Source organism: Eurosta solidaginis, chromosome 1 (genome assembly GCF_040869045.1).
Source record: "Eurosta solidaginis isolate ZX-2024a chromosome 1, ASM4086904v1, whole genome shotgun sequence".
Classification (NCBI taxonomy): Eukaryota; Metazoa; Arthropoda; class Insecta; order Diptera; family Tephritidae; genus Eurosta; species Eurosta solidaginis.
Genome location: NC_090319.1, coordinates 326872533 through 326894633, shown reverse-complemented (window position 1 = coordinate 326894633; position 22101 = coordinate 326872533). Strand labels below are relative to the sequence as shown.

The window sequence follows — 22101 nt, the reverse complement described above, 5'->3', positions numbered from 1 at the left end:
TGATGATAAGCGTTTTTCTACCCGCAAAGGTATATGTATATACATGTAAAAAAACAAGGCTAGTGTCTTATTATTTGTGTCTTATTTATATATTTTTATGGCGTTCCTGACACCTACTCGAACATTTTACTCACAAATCAATAAAATCAATGGAAGCTAATAAATTCATATTTCACTATGTTAAATAAATGCACACACGCTCACTTATATATGTATTTGACTCTCAATATGCATATGACGTTATTTAAAAAAGTAATCATAGATTTCAATTTGTTCCCATTGTCGTTTCATTTGAACACCCGTGCTTGATTGTTGAGTAAACAAAACCATAGCCACAGTCACGGGCATTGAAATAGATATCGACAAGAGTTTTTGCTCAGTTCTCACCACAGTAATTCAAAGTAGCACTTGTGGGTGAAAGCAACTACTGTTGTTAATGCAATATAAAATTTTATCGCTTCTTTATCCAAGCCAGCGGCCATGAGCATCCAGGTAGGCTCTTATAGGTTAGCTGCTAAACGTATCTTCTCCAGCATCAATTGATTGATTTGGTTTCGAATGGCTTGTAGGGATCCTTCTCAGCCCTTACGGAACTGACAGTGTTGTTCCACTTCATTTGGTAAGCGGCATACAAGCAAGGCATCGTGTTGATCCGTCGATATTAAAAATACCTTTGTACTTCGTATTTCGTGTAATACGGTAGATAGAACCATTGTAAACTTTACCAAGTAGCGCAACTAACAGCTGATCGCTCAAAATTTGTACACACACACAAACATCACTAATGGCCATATTACGGAAATCTTAGGGAAATTTAAGTTAAATTTTTAAACAGACATAAAATGTTATAATTTTGAAATATATAGCATCTAGGACACCTTAATTGCAGTAATTGAAAGAAAATGTTTGCTTATACTCAAGTACTTTATTATTTTTTCTAAATTTATCTTTAATATTGATTCAACGATTGTTCCAATGCAACTCTGATCTTCGTACTGTTCTTCATTCCACTCCATTCGAGTGCCTATTTTCACGGCCTGCGAGTGCCTTCCATTCTATTCGCAACATAACCTCGAATGAAGCTGCCAAACTATATAGTAAACAATGGATAGAACATTATACACGATAGTAAGCAGTCTGTTTCCGCGATAATTCGCGCGGTTTGTGAGATCGCGACGGACGGAATGAATTCCTACTGCTTGGCTACATCGAGAGGTCGAAGATTGCTCTCAGTGAGCTGAAATAGGAATTTCTTCGCGAGAGGTGTGTACGTGTCTGAGCTGCCACAAGGTAATGACGCGAGTCCGTGTGTGGACGTCTTAGAGTGGCCACAAGGTAATGGCTGGAGTTCGTATTTGGACCTCATAGAGTGCGCATAATCTATGCCTGCCTTCGACCACGTGATCGATTTGGTTTCATGTTCTTCAATGAGGAGACAGCCAAGTAGCTTGGATTATATTTTTATACTGAAACCTGGCACTGCAGATGATCTTGTTACCAGCCGAGGCAAAGCTACTTAACCTCAACCCGTTGGGAAAGGTTAGAAGGTGTAGGCCGAATTTGCCGCCTGTAGCACCAAAGAAGTCTTCCTTGCACACTGTTTGAGCGACTGTCGTAGTCGTCAACAACCAACCCTTTTATTTTAAGAACTGAATTTATAAACAATTTTTAATTATTATACGCTTCCATATGTTTTATTGCATATGTTCTATTGAATTTAAACCTATTTGTAATTTTAAACGTATATCTATGAATTATTATACGTGGAAATATGTACTTCATTACATATTTTATACCTTTATATTATATTTGAGCTATTCATGAATTAATTAAAATACGTATAACCATTATACGTAACACCCATGTTAAACTAGGATTAGCACTTATGGACTTGTAAATGAATGCTTGAACATATTTCGCCCCTCTGGCAACCCCAACTGATGTGTTGACAGGTGCCATATGTACATATATATATAATTTTTGTTTTGACATTTCTTTTTATATTTTTTTATTCATTCGAATCATTGTAAACTTTACCAAGTAGCGCAACTAACAGCTGATCGCTCAAAATTTGCACACACACACAAACATCACTAATGGCCATATTACGGAAATCTTAAAGAAATTGAAGTTAAATTTTTAAACAGACATAAAATGTTATAATTTTGGAATATATAGTATCTAGGACACCTTAATTGCAGTAATTGAAAGAAAATGTTTGCTTATTCTCAAGTATTTAATTATTTTTTCTAAATTTATCTTTAATATTGATGCAATGATTGATCCAATGCAACTCTGGTCTTCCTACTGTTCTTCATTCCACTCCATTCGAGTGCCTATTTTCACGGCCTGCGAGTGCCTTCCACTCTATTCGCAACATAACCTCGAATTAAGCTGCCAAACTATATAGTAAACAATGATTCGAATTTTTATCTCATCTCGTGTGTGCGCATTTGAATTGCCGAAAACTAAATAAAGTTTTGTAGAATCTCCTTTTATTGAAGAAGTAGTTTCTTTAAAGAAAAAAAAGTGTACTCTTTGTAACAGCCGGTTCTAGTGCTTATTATAAATTAGAAATCCATCTGAAAAAAGCAACGCAATCCAAAGGTATTTAAACTCCGTGGACATACCTCCACCATTGACAAGTTCTCAGGAGAACAACCACCATAATCAACCATCACCACGACATCATCGCCATCACCTCCGCATCCGCAGCAGCCACATACACCAAAAGGTTAAATTTATATCGCCTACCCCCTTAAACACACACCATGGCGTTAAAGTCGCCGAGTATTTGTTATTATAATGGGGCTATTATTGTATTTCTATTACAGTTTTTCTTAGGAGTCCTTATCATCGTCCTCATCACCCGCATCTTGAAAAATCTCACTTGATGCGAATTGCGGCGGGCAACTTGTTTAGAGCCGTTAACGATAGTACTTGGCGGCGAAGTCTCTTTTCCACCACAAAACCAACAATTTAGACCCGAATCGCGCTTGTGTCCATATGGTCAGCCGAAATAGCCGGCCAGCGGTACCTCCCCTGAAGAAGCCGGGATATTTGCGGTACATGTCGGCAAAAAAGGGAGATCTTCTCCGAGGCTTGTTTTTTTTTTTAAATTGGTAGGAATTTCGACGTGTCTGGCACCAGGCAGGCGTACATACTGCGGGTATAATCTAAACCAACCAATCTGCAGAAGTTATGGAGCGTCCATAGTAAGCAAGAAAAAAATGAAGCGATGAGAAAATTAGGCTTACAGATGATTACAAGACCTGCAGGGACATTACGGAGGTTCTGTTTAGGGCGGCTCCGAACGGCATCCGCTTAGACAGATGCATTTTCTCTGAAAAGCTTTTAATGAAGAATAACCATCCTAAGGCTTAGGCGACTCCGTTTAGAAAACCTATTCTACAGCACTTGTCCCGTGACTTAAATCGTGGACCTTCTTTATTGTAAACGAACGTAAATTCTGACGTATACCACACCGGTTATGTTAAGGTTAGGGGAAATACCATTGCCTGCCTAGCTGTTTACTTCGGATGTGGCGTTCAAGAAGCATGTCAGTACTTACACTTACCCAGAATATGGTTGGACAATTGGTAGCGCAATAAGCCTTCGTCAAATTAAATCTTGACAGTGCGAAGATTAGCTGCGTGAAGCCTACATCTCCGAATTAGAGTTTCTTGCAAAGCTTGTGCATTGTTAGTTTCGTCCAGATCATCTTATCTTCAGCAGGTTTAGATAGATCAGAAGTCAAGAAGCAGCCTACTGTCCGCGGGTTTCCAGTAAGAGTAACTTATTATAAAGAATAACTGTAATAAGAAAAAATGGCAACGGTTGTGGTTTAGCTTGGAGCATTATTATTTCCAACTCGAACATCACTTTGATTTCTACAATAAGTGTCTAACATATAAGTCCTATAACGCTATCAATATTTTTTTTTAAAGATGCATCGAAACGAGTTCTAGCAAGAATTATTTGGTCAGTTTTACTTATTTCGTAATCATTCATACGATTTTTATTAAAAACTTTTTAAACTCATGCTATTCTATTTTTATGCGCGCTACTATATGCATACACAACCGGTCAATCGATTATAGCTTCTGTATTTCATCTGCGGGTTTACCTAATTAAATCAACTATGCAACGCGCACTCACTGACGAGTTTGATAGCCGCGGTTTGCTGCTTAGCAGCAGCCATCTGACATTTTTAGCGCGATCTGCGTTTAAAGAAGAAATGTTGACAATTGTACATTGCGTTTGCTCCTGCAATTATTTTTTGCAATAATTAATGGGCAATTTGTGTAGAGCATACCAACTAACAGCAATCGAACGTCGATAGGTAGTGAAATGGAGCGTGCGGTGTATAACGCGCCCTAGTAAGTGTGCCGCGAACAAGCATTGGGCGCGCAAGCCCCAAACTCTAATGACACTATAATTTTGTTGTTATTGCTTTTACGTGCATTCGCGACATGCGATCTTGATTGCTTTTGCAGTAGAGCATCAAGTACACATCACAGACAACACCATCAACGCTTAACGATGAACGATCTGTGCGCGTACACAAAATCAACACGATTAAGTGCCAATCGTTTTTTCTCTTGCTACTTCAATGAAATAATTGAAGCAGCAAACGAGGAAATGCAGTAACGAGTTGTTCGTGTCATAGATTCTTGCTTTTTTTTTTGCAGAATTCAACTGCTGCGCCTCTTAGCGGCACGATCATAAAAGTCAGCAGACCACAAGCGTAGATATCACAAATTGTTCTAGCCAACTAAAAGCCATTGAATTGACCATTCATGAGACGCGCAGAGGGGCTAGCCAACGAACGCGCGTTGATTTAAACCGTTGCATGGCATGCGCGCCGCTTACTTTTAATTCATTATTATTTCTATAGCCGCGTGCTTATGCTTTTTTGCTTCTCTATTCTTGAGTGCTGGCGCTTTTTAAATTCTGCAATTCATTTCACGCCGCCTAGCCTCAGCTGCCGCACAGCATTTCAAGCGCGTATCATAGCGTGCATGCGAGCTATTAGAGATGCTGGTTTGTGTGTCGATTGCATGAATGCATACAACGCGTTACTGTCATTGTTTGTTACTGTCAACATTTCCGTCAGAATGCAGCAATGGTTGGGGGAAAAGCGCACGCGCGCGCCACAATTTCAGAAGTTGCTACTTTCTGCCGTTGTACGTCAAGTTGGTTGATATCTCATTTGATTCAAACAGCAGCCGATATTTTCACTTTGTTGGTTTATTCTTTTTTATTTTCTAGCTGATTTTACAAATATTTTGTAATCGGCGATTTGTTCATTTGTTATTGTTGACAGCATTTCTCTTTTCTTATCTCCTCTTTCCGATCTTTTTTCTGGTAATGTAATCCGCTTTTATCGTTGCGTTTCGAGTGGCAGCTGCTGCGGTCTTTTTTGTATGACTATTATGGGCGCTTTATGGTACTAAATGTTTATCGTATGTTCTATATGCATGCGCATCTGCTTTTATGACTAAAATATTGTATCATAATTGCTGTTGCTGTAATCAGCAACAGGGGCTGGTGATGTCAGTGCATAGTGTCACCGACTTATGTACACATTTTTAGATATGACGCAGTATTGGGGTTTTGGTGGAGATTCATTTTTTTATTGCGTTGAGATGCCTGAGGTTTACATCAGTATCCATCATGAGGTGTATCAGCAAGTACAGTTTGGCAACTTTTAGGACATTGTGAGTTGGAAAATACAGCCCAGCCATAACCGGTTGGGGTTAATCGGTTTTTTCACGCGCATCAAAATGGTCATCTAATACCAGGTTCTAGCATAAAAAATGAACTAGGCTAACCGGCAGTCTCTTAATCAAAGAATATAAAGACCTTAAGATGTACCAGAGAGTAGGAAGCACGTTCCTCATTTCACATCAAGCTGTTGACCCGCTGCACAATCTCTTACTGCTTATTCCATATTCTCTATAAGCCTTCCACTTTTGAAAACCACTTCCGTTGCCGACTTCGATTACTTACTATCTCACCAGTGTTTTGGATATAAGGGATATACGTAACGTAGGCTACATTGACTCATAGTGCCAGGAGTAAAGGGGTTGATAAACGAAATTCATATCTTCCGCAACCCAATCACAAAGATGCATGCATCTTACACATATTTAGCAGCCGAGACTCTGCCGACCTCATGTTCCTCATGGATCAAAGGACCATCAATATCGATAACACCCAAAACCTTCGGGGAGTGTCCTTATCGCCACAACAACAAAAACATGATCACCTCACAAAATGCCGAAGGATTTGAAAGGATTACAAAGCGTACTTAAGTTGTAGAGCGAACACTTCTTTCATTGGTATATTTATGACTGCCCGACGATCAAAAAGACGCTCTGCCACCCTACTGTGATAAAGTGAAAATACGCTGGGTATTGGCGGCTGTTCAAACGCGGAAAGAAGGAGCTTCATAATCTCCTGTGCAAAACATGATCATATGAGCCCATGCCTTTAGACAGAATATTTCATCCACAAGAGGGGCTATCTTGCAAACCGATCCAAATACGGCGGCACCATCCTGCTTAATATCGCTTATGAAGTGTTGGAATCTTTTGCGAGATATGTGTACATCCCGTACGCCACGCAACCAGCAGCTTAAATTACTAAACCCTATATTTTCATGTAACTTTGAGGTGCCCATTGTTTACATAGTTCTCTGGGAAGCAGGGAAATCGTATGTTGACCCTTTTCAGTGGTTTAGTTTACAAATAGATCTAAATTTTATGATGGTAAAACTGAAGACCGACCTTCAAGAAATCGGTACCAACGAGATGCTACACCACTATTTTTCAGACAAAAAACGAACCGTTCTACATTATGTCAGACGGACATGAAGGTAATAAATGGGAAAATCATCCCACCAAGCAGAATGCTACAGTAGTATTTAATGGTTCAGAGCTTTTCTGCGGGCTCACCAAAGCGCAAAAAAGAATAATTAATGGTATCTCGAAAAAAAAAAAAAACCGTTCAGACAACATTGGATTCACTGCCGAGAGAAATGACAGGCCAAATTGGTTATACTCGAATCAAAAGAAACCCTGAAGGGATAACCTAGAGGACATTGTAGTCCACGATGTTACGTAGCTAAGTTAAATGTACTGGAGACACGAACTTTTCGCTTTTGCGCACTAGACGATGAAATTTCGGTTTACATTATTCTGGAACGTGTGGCTTAGCTAAGCAAGCGACTATATCTATCTAGGGGGCTTGACTCCTAATCTGTTTGTTATATAGATTAAAACAACTAACGCGGTACTTAAGTAAATTCAAAAACTCAAACAAAGTTAAACATATATAAGGTAAGGTTAGTTTATACTGACCGGTCCATGGGAAGCTCACATAGAAAGAATGAGTTCGTGAAGTTACCAGACGTTGAAAACCAGGCTGAAAAACGCTAACAAAAAACCAGGACTTATGTTATAAAATAACTCCGTCCTCTTGGCAGATACGAGAAGCTTTCTAGGACCTATGCCATTTGCTGCTTCTAGATCTGGCAGCAGGAGTCTTAGCCTGGCAAGCGCAGGTTATGAGCACAAAACAAGCTCGATCGTTTCCTCCTCCAACCCGCACTTCCTTAATCTGCTATCACGGACCTAGCCTAATTTAAAGGGATGTGATGCCAGAAGGCAGTGTCCAGTCCGAATACCCATCGTGAGTATACAGTCTTATCTTTTTCATGATAGAAGTTACTTTGTTATCCTAAGGTTGTAAGACCTACACATGATCTTCGACACTTTGCAGCCCCGCGCTTGGGTGCATGCCTTTGTCGATCGTGTGTACCTCTCGCTTTCTCTTAATCTAGCCCAATCTTATTGAGACGTCTACGAAACAAGCTTCGACGGATGTGCCCTTTTAACTCATTCCCATCTATTCAAATACGCCCTGGGACCCAATATAGACGTATGCTTCTCCCTGTTACGAATCTTTCCAGGGATTGCTTAAACTCTAACACGCATTTAGATGTCATGCTATGCGAGATTATTGCCTTAATTGCTGCTTGACTGTCAATATAAAAGTTGACACGTCTGCAGTTTCAGCTATTTTGTTCCTATGATTCTACTGCTTTAGTTACGGCTACTACTTCCGCTTAAAAAAAGCTACAGTGATCTGGCAGCTTATAGGAGCTGTTTATTTCCGAATCAGCATAGTATACCGCAGACCCTGCTCCTTCCACTAAACATATTGTAACGAATTTACTTGCAAATCCTCTAGCAATCCTCTGCTAAGTTCGAATCACTAAACTGTTGAATAAATAACTCCAAAAAGTAATAATGCAAAATGGACTTTATTAAAGTACTTCACAATAACACTCAAACTGTGCAACGAATAGCTTGCTTAATAACCAAACTGATTGATAGCTCAAATGAAACTCTACTATTCAAAATAATACTGCTCTTGCTCGCTAGATAGCGTCTTAGTCAAAACTGCTTGACAACTCAAATCAAACTGAATTCCAGCGCCTCTACAATTGTCGCCTTTTATACTCTTTGATTTCAACCTTCGCATCTTCTAGGCGCTTCCAGAATAAACTAGTCCAGCAGCTCTCAAACTTCTCAGCTGTAACTACAATTGCACAATTTTATACATCTTCTAGGCGCTTCCAGAATCTACTAGTCCAGCGGCTCTCAAACTTCTCAGCTGTAACTACAATTGCACAATTTTATAGTTTTTTCTCATTGCATACTTATAGGAGTATCTCAGATATAAGCATGAGTTTGTGCATTGACTCTCCGCTGCTCGTATACGTACATGGTACATATGTGTAGACGCAATTATTGTTTCGTTTATATAGATACATAATGATTGAATTATTGATGTGAATTCACGTCACTGCTTAGCATCGGCTTAGAGACGATAGCATCGCTCAGTGCTGCTAACATTCGTTACAATATATTAAAATCAATTAAAACTAAATATTCTATGCAATGAAATAAATCAAAATATTTCTTTAGCGTTTACCTAAGAGCTGCGTAGAGCCATTAAGGCTGACGGCAGTGGGCTCGCTATTGGCTATGCATATCGGGAAGCAACTTTAATTTACATATATTTTACGAGGTTGAAATGCTTCTGGCTCTCGGACAATTTTTTCAATTTTCCATAAGAAAAAGAGGTTTCTTTTCTTTTTATTATAGCAAAGCTCTCGCTTCCAGTAAATGTTGCTCATACGCCCCGTATGACAAAGAAAATAAAGTTTAGTTTTGAATTTCCATGAACTTTTGTTTCTAATACAAATGCACATTTGAGACAAATTTTCAAATTTGGAAACTAAAATATGCCGATCTTCTATCTTCTCTACAATTAGGAGATACTTATTTCATTTAAAACTGGACTTAATGCATTTCAAACAAACCTCGAATTGAATTGTTTATTGCAAATTTGCACCACTGCACGCCATATCAGTAACAACGCTTATTGACTGTTTACTTCTCTTTTATCTTGAAAAGTATGTAAAGAAATTTAAACATTGGAAAGGCAAACAGGTGGCTATAATTAGATATTGTGTATTGTCATAATTGCAATTGTAGTTTTTTTATTAACAAATGTTGCCATTTAAACAGCTAAAACGATATTTTTATAAAGAATTAGATAAATGTTAAGAAACTTTATTTTTCTTATGGTTAATCTAGCAAATTGATAAAAAATCGTTGTGAAGTTTTTTAAAGACAATCCAATAAGTTTTCGATCTGGGATAATTATACTATTGATCCTAGTCACAAATGAGTAGCATTTTTTATTTAAGTAATATGGCAAATGCACTTACTGCCTTTTAGGAATTTTAATGCCAATAAATTTCTGCGATTACAATTTACTCATTAACTAAATAAATATTAATTTAAAATTCACAACTAAAGATTATACAAGGTCTTAAATTTGTAGTGTTTTTTGAAAAATATTAAATTTCCCAAATAAAAATTCAATTTTCTGGGATTTCACTTTTTTACACTTTACTTAATTGCACCCATGCCATGATGTAATAATAAAGGTGATGTCAACAACATAACCTCACTTTTTCAGCAGCTCTAAATGCCAGTATTTACGTGTATTTAAAAAGTAATAAATTTGGATTATTAAATTTTGTGTACAAATTCTTCAAATAAATTAGTTTTCTGCAAAATTTTGTCTATATTCTGTTAGGGAATACAAGGTTACGTTAATCTTTTTGGCTAAACAATTCTAGTAACAGCTTATATAGTTATAATATTTCTAAACGTATAGTAAAATCTACTACGATCGTAGTAGAACTCAAATGCAGTTCTGTATGATAGACAACCCTCTAAATTATGCATGCCGAACTAGTGAGAATAAGGGAAAACGTCAACGGGATGAGAACACCTGAATATTCATTTCATCATGTCATATACATATTTATATTATTTCTAGAACAAAACCAAATTCGAATATTTTACTTTGTTTATTTTTTGATTTTCTTTTCTGATATCTTAAAAAAACAATCATGGCCGACCAGAAGAGGGAACTGTTATTCCTTGTCGGTGTTTTTATCACGATATTATATATATTGAACTATTTGTAGGATAAATAAAAAAATAAGGCAGTCTTATCTGTAACAACATATTTAAAAATAAAATCTTAAATCTTGAAAAGAAGTAGTTAGCCTCGGACAATATTGAAAAAATTCTGACATTGCTATGCAAAGTCATAAGTAGAACGGAGGAAAAGCCAAATAGAATACGAAGGAGATAACTTAAAATGTCATAAATTCACAAATCGAGGCTATAATTTCATTATGTAAATGGCAATGTCGGAAAAGTGTTAGACATTGCACTTAACCGTTTTAGTTTGTGTTGAACAAAATCTGGCATTAAGCTATACAAAGATAGCTGCTTAATCTGCCCATCGATTTCTGAAACACCTATGAATAAAATTTTGATTTTTTTTATACTACGCACAGTATTGCAACGAACAAACACACTGTACCGGCAAGAAGTGTCATTGTGCGAGTCGTAAATCAACTAAATTTAGTTTGTTTGGCTAACTCACTCATTTAATACAATGCTAAGATATGGGATGCTAATTATATTAGTTTTTATATTTCGAAATAACTCTAAATTGAAAATCATATTATTTCAGAATGAACGTAAGTAATTTTCACATACATGGAACAGTACAACAGGCGCGTATCGAAGTTCAACGTAAGCGGCTAGTTAATAATAAATACGATTCCTCAGATAATTAAAAAATTTTATTTTTCAAGGTACCCCAAAATAGCCAGCTGGTGAGATTACGCTTATATATGTATGTACAATAAATGCTACTTTGGAATAGGTAGATAATTGAAAAGTCCTCTGTCGGCTTATCGTACCCGTCCCGCTACATGGTGCAGAAGCATCGACCATTTCAACATCAGTGATGCGGCTCTGGGAGTGTTCGAGAGAACGGTTCTTCGAAAGATCGAGTACCGAAGAAGAGTTAATGATGAGCTGTACGAGCTTTACACAGACATCAACATAGTAAAGCTAATAAAAACGCAGCGGCTATGCTGGCTAGGACATTTTATGCGAATGAATGATGAAGCTCCGGCTAAGAAATGAAGCGACTGTTGGACGGCTATAACAATTTAAGCAGTTAAGCGCCAATGAATAAAGTATGTAAGTAAGTATGTACATAAAATACTCCAACCGACAAAATTGAGCGGTGCATCTGTCTTCGACTTTCATTTTTCTAATGCAGATGTTTGAAGAAAATCTGAGCACAAATTCAATACATTTTTGGATTTTTTTGAAAAAATTATGAGCGTCATCCAAAATTTTTCCTGAGATATGGCGTTTTCGGTAGGGTATATAAAGAAAATTCGTATTTGTGGTCAAAATTTATGTAAGTATGAAAAACGTGAAAATATTAAAAACAAGTAAGAAAGGCTAAGTTCGGGTGTAACCAAACATTACATACTCAGCTGAGAGCTTTGGAGACAAAATAAGGGAAAATCACCATGTCGAAAAATGAACCTAGGGCAACCCTGGATTGTGCTTGTATGACATGTGTATCAAATGAAAGGTATTAAAGAGTATTTTAAAAGGGAGAGGGCCATAGTTCTATAGGTGGACGCCATTTCGGGATATCGCTATAAAGGTGGACCAGGGGTTACTCTAGAATGTGTTTGTATGATATGGGAATCAAGTGAAAGGTTTTAGGGAGTATTTTAAAAGGGAGTGGCCCTTAGTTCTATAGGTGGCCGCCTTTTCGAGATATCGCCATAAAGGTGGACCAGGGGTGACTCTAGAATGTGTTTGTACGATATGGGAATCAAATGACAAGTTTTAATGAGTATTTTAAAAGGGAGTGGGCTTTAGTTCTATAGGTGGACCTGTTAACGGACAGACGGACGGACGGACATGGCTCAATCAATGTTTTTCCGATACTGATGATTTTGATATATGGAAGTCTATATCTATCTCGATTACTTTATACCTGTAAAACTATCCGCTATCCAATCAAAGTTAATATACTATGTATGCAAAGCACGCTGAGTATAAAAACTGTATAAGCAGCAGTAGCAAATTTTTCCTTAACCGAAAAAGTGGCTCCAACATCTTCCTGGAATGCGCCACTCAGGTTATAGTGAGTAGGAGGTCAGTCATGCTTTGTAATTTGTGTTGCTGTTTAATAATATTCCTTCTAGACTGTGTGCCTTTTGTTATTTCCGCTGCTAATAATCTTTATTTTGCTTCTATACACGCCCCATTTCAAGTTAAGGACATTTTCTTTTATTGAAGTAAACAGCGAGCGAATATTGGTTTTTCAGGATTTAATTACAAATCCAACACTCAAAACATTTCAACCCCATCAGGAAACAGAAAGTAGAACGGAAGCCAAGCCACATAGAACGCGAAGGAAATAACTTAAAATGTCATGAGTTCACAAATCGAGCTTATAATTTCATTAAGTAAATAGAAATGCCGGAAAAGTGTTAGACATTGCACTAAACCGTTTTAGTTTGTGTTAAAAGGAATCAGCGACACACCTTGAAAATCCTTTCATCTTACTTTCATTGATTATAAATTCAACAAAATTGGAAAACTTTCATTTCACACACTTTGCAGTTTCTGTTTGCATATCATGAATAACGTCAATAAAAAAGGGTGTTGCAATGGAGATTGTTGCTGTCATTGTTAGGCGGTCACGTGTCAAGATATTAATGCGTGCCATAGCGTTGTATTTTTGTCCATTTTTTGTTTTAAGCTGGCCACCTGGAAATAGAAAATATGAAATACATAAGTATTATTGGATACCATTTACTAGACAGACATATTTAGTTAACAAAAAAAAATAAGTTTATAAGAATAGACCTAAGAACTTGTAAAACTAACGCTTAATTTACCTTTCAGACTACTTAGCAAAATCTCCTGCATAATAGAGCTTCTCTACCATTTTGAGTTTTCACTGAGAAACTTTTCATGGCAGAAGTCCACTGGAAGTGTTTGCCAATGCACCCATTAATAACCCAGAGCTGACACAGGGATTGAATTAAACCACAACAGACAGTTATTGTTTTATTATCTGCTTATTAACGACAGCGAATTATTATCGTCGAGTAATCTTTTTGTTATCCGTTTTTTATCAACGGGTTAAAGATAATCCATCGATTATATCTTGTCGTTTTATCAGTATCTGTTTCACAACAAACCTATAAATTGACGTTAACAAACCGATAATACGCCGATAACATAATAGCACCACTCCGAAAAGGAATCGATAACTTTTTGATAAAAAATCCATAACTTTTTGGTCACAAAGCCATAACCCGCCGAAATCAAATCGATACCTTTTCTATAATTAATCGATAAATTTTTGGTAAATAATGGATAACTTGCCAATAATAAATCGATACCATCTCCATAACTAATCTATAACTTTTTGATAACATATCAATATACTTTAGAAAAAAGCGCTTAACTGCCTATAACAAATGGATAACTTGTTGATAATATATCGGTTACTTTTCGATAAAAAATCGATCAATAATCGATAAATTTTCCCTAGAAAAACGGCAACTCGTCGACGAGAAGTAACTCGTTGTTAACAAACATATAACTGTTAGTTTTTTAATAAGCTGATGCGGTCTGATGTGCGCTAGTGCAAGAAAAAAAGATACGCTTTTTCTACACTTAACTCCCTACGTTTCGCCAATCTCCTTGGCATCCTCAGCAGCAGGATCTTTATTTTATAAGACACAAACAAAGATAATACATAAGAGACAATATCATCAAAACATGTATATAATGTGTATGTATATAACAAACCTTTTCTTTCCTTGGGCCATCTGCATGAAACTAGGAGGCGGTTTTTTCGAAGTAATTAACTTAGATTTCAATATAATTTTTAAGTGATAACTAATAAAACTGAACTAATCACTACTTTTATGTACATGGACGCTTGTTTTGCCTTGAAAATTGCGACCTTTTTGAGTGGATCGATGTTTTGATCTAGATGTGGGATATGACAAATCCCTTCCGTGCAAGTTGTTGCAATGAAACGCAATCAATTACAGATTAATCAACCCGACCTTGTAGTTTGCAATAAAAACTGTGCCTATTCAATTGAGTTTAACTGTTCACTATATTTTACTAAATAACTGTTATTAATTTTATAACATCGCTGTGACACATTTAACTATTGCTTTCATTGCATTCATTTTCAATTAAAATCTAGTATTGAATTTAGAGTACATTTGCAATCATAAATTTCTAATGCCACCAGCTGTTGAATTGAATGAATAAATTGAAGGCGTTAAATAAGCGAATTAGCGCGAAAATATTCACAATCGCAATCGACCATAAACCACATGCCATTCAATACAGCAATCAATTTAACTAATTACAAAAGACATAAAAAAAAATTTTTGATGGGCTGCAATTGTTGTTGTTGTATGAAATGTGGCTACTGTGGGCTCCACAAAAGATTTTTGACTTAATAGAAACCCAACCCATTTAATACGTATGCCAAAACTTGGCAAGTATGTATTACATTTTGTTAAATATATTCAAAGTAAATGTCGAATGGGGAATTAGAAAGGGTGCATAGAGAGAGAGACGAAAAGTGTATATTTTTTCATTAGTACGGCCAGAGTTCAACGTTTCATTTAATGATCGATCGTTGGAATTGCTTTAATGTGTGAAGAAAGCTCGTCTTAAGTGAGTGTAGCTTTAATTGACCAAACCCAAATCAGTATTATGAAGAACAATTAGGCAAAGTGATAATTGAGAAAGAAAGAGAAAAACACTCAACGAATAACAAAAATGTTTAATTTTTGTAAAAATTCAACTTGCGTTAATTATTAAGAACAAAACCGATACATACGTACTAAATAATTCGGTGAAATTCAACTTTGAAGAGGCCGATCTAATTCACTTTATGCTTTTGGGGAAATCTACAGTTTCAGTTTACTTTAATTGGCAACTGCAAGGGCAGAAAGTTTCTTGTTAAGAAAATGTCAGAAATACTCTCGACAAAAATGCCCACCGCTACCGAAGAGCCAACCCGCTTTGACCACTGGACCTTTAGTACTTAACATACCCATAACATCACTGTCACTACCGGCTGGATTCCATACTATGGATTCTTTTAATCTGAACTATTTGAAAACATTTATTTAAACAAATTTGTTTTAAGCGGTTTCAACGATTTTTAGTACGCTAATATACGATAGTGTCAACAATTTAAACGTTTTGCTCTAATTGTTTTCACCTTTTTTGCACCTATTAATTCACCAACAACTTTGAGTAGCATTGTTAAAATGTTTCTTATTAATTATACTTGTACCCATGGGTCTTATAACTTTGATGGTATAATATCGTTTTCACACAGAAACTTAATCGAATCACAATTCTATTTAATGAAATAATTAAGTTTCCCTTTTCATACAGGGCCTTTTGCTTCATCAAGCGAACATCTTCTGTCAGCAGCCCCAAAAAAATATTTTGTTTTTACAAAAAATAGTTAAAATGGAAAATAGCCTTTATTTACCTTCTTAACTATAAATACAATCAATTTAAAATGAATGCGCAACTACCCATAGATGTGGCATCTAACCAAATATGTGCCTATTTTCGGAAAAGCCATATTACCTTTTGCAGCAAATGCAGCAAAAATAAAATTTTGAATTTTTCGTGTTTTTTCTATTTTTCGTAAATTATTAAAAATAATTTATTTTTGTTTGTCATTTGTTACATTGACAATAAATTTCGAAGCACCAAGCAAACCGGACTGGATTTTTCACTCGATTAGGCATTCAATAAAGCAATAATGAGATAATTAAGAAGTTGTATTTTGTATTGAAGATTGAGTTCAATTACGGCTTTAGTGGAGAAAACTTGACTAATTATTTCATTAAACTGTGTGAAATTGGTATAATGGTTGTTTGTAATGGCATAAAGGAATCGAGATGAATACGGACTTACTTATATGAAAATTATCAGCATGGCAAATTATTTTGATTAAGTCACATCCGTCCGTACGTTAACACGATAACTTTAGTAAAAACTGAAATATATTTACTTTTTAGATATTGAAAAATGGAAATGATGCGATTGCTCATTACAGAAAACCAATGAACTCTTAAACCCTTTATGAATGAGTTGACTTTATGACGCAAAATAGAACTTTGATAAACTTTTGGAAAATGTTTGTTTAGTTAACTTCTATTATTAATGCCATAATCTTTTGAGTTGGATGAAAAAATTTTAAAAAATTCTGAAAAACGTCTTTCGTAAGCTAGAAAAAGAAGAAAAACTTTCAGCCAATTCTAAAGGGATCGGGTTCAAAATTGGTCGAAATGGCAGTTCCTTTTTCGACTTTTAAAAAATTAACGGGGCACACCGTAAAATCAATATTAACTCGTAAGTACTGATGGCGCATATTTCTTTGTAAGGGTTTTAGAGGTCGAAGGTCAAACTTTTGAAAAATCATTATAATAATATCATGATAAAGCAGAGCCCTAATCGTGTTTTCCCTAATCGAATCGGCAATAGTGTGGAAAAACTTTACGTTACCGATCGCGTGTCCGGCAATATTGGTATTGAGACATACGTTCACTATCGTATTGTAATTTGATAAGAAAATGTAAAATAACTAATGAAAATAAATGTCACTTATGTATGTATTTTCAAATATGAAAATATATGTAAAACATTCTTTCAGAAACCAATTAGGAATCTTGGCTTGGATGCTGATGGGATTCCTGAAGAATAAACACCGAATTTCGTAGATCAGGGAATTAAGGTTCTCTTTTGATTGGCTTCAGTACATTTTGATATACACTAGGATTATGGCGACGAAGCCTGTGTAGCTAGGTTAAAAACACCGCCTCACAAAAACATTACCCCTTCATGGATTGATACGCATTACTCTTGGGAACAACTCGTGGTGGTACGCCGGGGTTGTATCAGACGAGTTTGGGTGCAAATTTGCAATAAAGACCGCACCCAATGGAGACCTTGTTCTTGATGAAGATCAGTCTTCTGATAGCAATAGCTTGGATAGCTGATGGGGAGAGTGTAGGTCACAGTATGGCCATTATTTTATTAATATAGGGCTGTCATTACGAAAGGAGAGCGCGTAGAAGAATGCCTTCTTCAATATTTTGATGCCTTCATCCAAAAGTAAATCCGAGGCACACAACTTTATTTCGTATGGTTTAAATAGCTTTCTTGATACCAGTAAGGTGGATTTCGGGTCCAAGATTGGAATTAAAAAGCCTGATGCTGCCGGAGTAGTAGAGCTAAAACTGGTAGTGTTCCCTAGCGGTCGAGCCGTTGTCTGGCTGTGGCAATGTGGCCGTTCTGCTTCACAGGTATTTGGATAGGAGCTCTATCTGGAGGTATTGCTACTGTGGTGAACTTTCATCACGAGTGGTATGCCTTTTATGCCGATTGTTTTTTGTTAAATAGGCTCAGTCCATAGTAAAGTATTTTCTAACCTCCATGGATTGTCTATTCAGGGTGGGAATAGGAGTTGGACTCGTGCCGATAGACGATATGAGATTAAAGAAGGACAATCTTTAAAAAAAAATTGTAAAGTACTCGAAAACTTTCTTGCTATCTAATAATTTTTATTGATTTTCACAACTTTTTGAGAACGTTAACTGATCTGACAGTACCAAATTACAATACCATGTATGCGTTTACCTATGACACGTTACCAAATAAGCAATTTTACGAAACGTGTATCTCGATCACGCAAGTCAAGATACGGGTCAAAGGAAAAAAGAGGACATTAATTTTAATGTAGGGTTTCGAAAAGATCTGCTTATAAACTCACTGATTTTCTAAGTTATTGTGGGACAAAAAGGTAAAATAGTAAATGGTGCCGTAAAAGGACCTTGCACCATACTAAACTTAATCCTCGGTAGCCACGTCTAAATATTCTTAAAAAAAAATTGATAAAAATACTGAAATAGTTTCTCAGGATAGAGAACCAATTGAAATAGTGCCCTGCTAAATTAAGGACCACTCTAATGTAGCTTTCTCTTGGAATCGCTTACTTAAACACTAATTTTAAAATTTAATTTAGACCACAGCTGCATTGGATGCTGCATCCATTAACATTTTATTTCTTTTTGTTTTTTTTGACCTTTCAAAGCTTTTACTCAACTTCCGACATTGGACATTCCTTTTATGTTGTCTCCATCAGCTACTGGATTGATGTTGCTTTGATATTGTGCAATTGCATTTACTCACATACCTACATATGTATGTATGTATGTACATAAATACCTTATGCCACCAATGAATAACATAAACCACAACCGCAACAACAATTTTTCCAAAGAAATGTGTTTCATGCAACAAATTGTGGCTGGGTGGGTTTGGTAGGGCACATTCCAGCCATATGTAAAAACAACCACAACATAGTCCATAGTCCAAAGCTAAAAAACTAAACTCGTAAATCTAAATGACAAAGACACGTAAATGGCACTGTCTTCAGAACACATGTGTGATTTCAAAGTAAATCAAAAAATCACCACAAAACAATAACCAAGTATAAAATAAAAAAAATTAGTTGATTGAATACCTTTTTAATATAAATGTTTTATGTTTACTTTTAGTGGTCTGGTAGGTCTTTTTTATCTTTAATTGGTGTTGTTACCCGAAGGATTTTCGGTTTGCATTAGATTTAAAATTTTGGAGTATAGAGATATGCATCAACTTGGTCGTTGTGGTAAGCTATGTAGGGGACTTGTGATTCTATCGATAATGAGCAATAATCAAAGCAGACTTTAGATTTACGATTTGTTTATCTTGGTTCCAATCCAAGTCAAGGGTTTGATTAGTGCTGCAAACCGTCTAAAAAATCGAAGCGGTGCGGTTCAGTGGTTCGAACCACTTTGACAAAACTTTTATTGGTTTATGATCCGTTTCCTGGATACGTTTGAACTGTCTAACAAGTTCGAAATCACTATTACTTAAACTATCTTGGGATTGAGTTTGTTTTTTGATTTAAGATGAAATTGCCTGGGGTTAATTAATGGGCGATAATCTGATTATATTAATTATATAGAAATTGCTGGAAGATTACTTCGGAACGGGGGCTGTTATGATAATACGAATTCAGGAGTTCGTTGCAGTGTAGGGTATATTGATTATGAACCAAGCTTATAAGTGACAAATGTCTCAAAAATTAGAATTCTGCAGGATCGGGCGCTTCGGGATATACATACATGCATACAACAGGCATGTACCTCGAAGTTTGTACCGTAGACGTCCTAATCAGATTGAGTGCGATAAACGAAAATAGGGAACTGAAGGCTCATGTGGGTGTTCTAACTGGACACTACCTAGCGTTCCATGATTTCAAATGAGGGCATATCAGTGATAGCAATCGAAAGGAGTGCAGGTTGCAGGAGAAAACGATAGCGCGCGTTCTGTGCCCGTGTCCTGCACCCGTCGGTCTAAGGATCCAGCTCTCAGAGTGACACAGTATTTGACAAGAGGATGTAGTTTTTTAAAGCACAATTCCTGGTTTCTGATATGATCTTTTAGTTTGGTCGTCGAGAAAACTTCTGGTAACCTAACCCAACAAGAAAAACTATAATTTCACATTCTAACAGAAAAAACGTCAAGGAAAAGTGGGAGATTTATTATTTTTTGAACTTATTTGGTGAAATTTTATTTTGAACCGAACCGAACCATTTTTGGGTGGTTTTTGAGTTTCCAATTTTAAAAATAAATTCGGTTCGGTTCAAAGCTCCATAATAAAAATATGATTTATCTTCGGCTCGGGGGCGAAAGCTGCTACCTTCCCTTTTAACTCAAAAATACTTTTTAACACTTATGGAGAGGAGGATTTCCCCTGGTTCCAGATTGCTTAAAACTCTGACAAATAAAAACTGCTAAGTACATTAAGTAACATGAAAATATGCTAATTTGATTCATTTTCTAAACATTTTGAAATTTGGAAGGTAGTCCGTTTTGTCGAATGGAGTTAGCAGCTTTGACTGGCTGGCACCCCTTATATCAATAACCGAAATGTTTCTTAAAATTGTCCAGAACAGTTTTCTTTAAATAATATCAGATGATATCTTTTATTGCAATTTGATTGATTTTGCTATCGATATTTTTCGTTCGAATCGCCAAACTGTTGAATAAATCACTCCAAGATTCAGTATTGCAAACTGGTCTTTATTTAGTTTACTTTGGGAATAGTACTTCACAACCAATAGCGTGTTTAAATCAAAACTGATTAGTTATTACTCAGCTTGCGCTGCTTTTATACCCTCTGTTGCTTCGACCGCATATTTCTCCAAAGGTCTAAACGTTTCACCTTCTAGAACTGTTGTATCTCCTGCTTGGTAATTTTGTTATATGCGTGTGTATGTTTGAGTAAGAATTTCGGCAGATGACTACATCTGTATGCGTGAGATAACTCTTCACTTCGAGCTGCTGGTTATGTGTGTGCATGTACATAAGTTTGGCTGCTTACTGTATCTTTATCTTTATTATTTAATAACACACAACAATCAATGGTTATATTCACAGTGCATGGTATTTGTTGTGTTGTGATTATTTACTAACAGCCTGTTGATGTCAACATTCGCCACAATATCCATATTTATATATACACATTCTATGGGTATTCGGGTCCACGTTTTGGCCTATATATCGCGACGCTAGTCACCTAGGGGTAACCCGTTTTAAAGTTCTCATCAGCAGCTTTCACTTGATAACCATATTGTACAAACACATGCTAGGGTTACCCGGTTCCACGTTTTGGCCTATATCTCAAGACTCTACCCACCTAGCGAGATAAAAGTATGTCTAGGGATTTCCGCGGGGGAAACTACATAAGCATGCTCAGTTTTGCATTATTCCGATATGTTAGGCGTCATTACGTAACAACATACAGCTACTCGTTCTATATATAAATAGATTCATATGTATAAATAAAAGTGTTTTCAATACATACAAACATACAAATGAAACTAATATAAGCGTGTTATTGAAACCAACAAAATTTACACAAAAAAAAAATATTTGCCAATTACACACATACCCATAAATTTATCCTTTGTTACGTATTCAATATGAAAATGTGCCTTTAAATTTCGCACACGATCATAATCGAAATTTCGAATTTTTTCAACAATATTTTGCCAAATCATTGAAATACGATTACGATTTAACGAATTTGATGATTCCGATGTGCCAGATGAATTTGTCATTGTCGGCTGTTGTTGTTGTTGTGAATGTTGCAATTTTTTTGTTGTGACAGATGATGAAGTTTGTTTTGTTGGGAGTGAATTTTGAAATTTAGCCGAATGAGTTTTAGAATTTATGATAGCTGTAAATAGTATGGAGATGAAGAAGAATAAACGAATTTCTATTATGATTGCCGAAAATTTATGTATAAGAAAGGTTAGTAACTACTATATAAGAAACGTTGCGTTTAGAAGTTTGTAAGTAGGAGCTTAGTAGAGGAAAGTATAGTAGAAGACTTACATTGAAGCTTAAATAAACACAACAGCTGGATCAAATACAAAAGGTCATATTATAATTAAAATATTATAATTTAATTACGGTCTTAGAAAAAATTGAAGCTTATACT

The 22101-nt window shown here is 36.0% G+C and overlaps 1 protein-coding gene across 1 annotated transcript in view; it reads right to left on the bottom strand.

The window, feature by feature from the left end:
* The window catches only part of LOC137240877 (aminopeptidase N), a 309531-nt gene that overhangs the window by 58911 nt on the left and 228519 nt on the right, over nt 1–22101 (bottom strand). Inside the window, 3 exon segments of the mRNA XM_067767799.1 lie at nt 388–457; nt 13095–13250; nt 21550–21837. Of these exon segments, the coding sequence (XP_067623900.1) occupies nt 388–457; nt 13095–13250; nt 21550–21837 (514 nt within the window).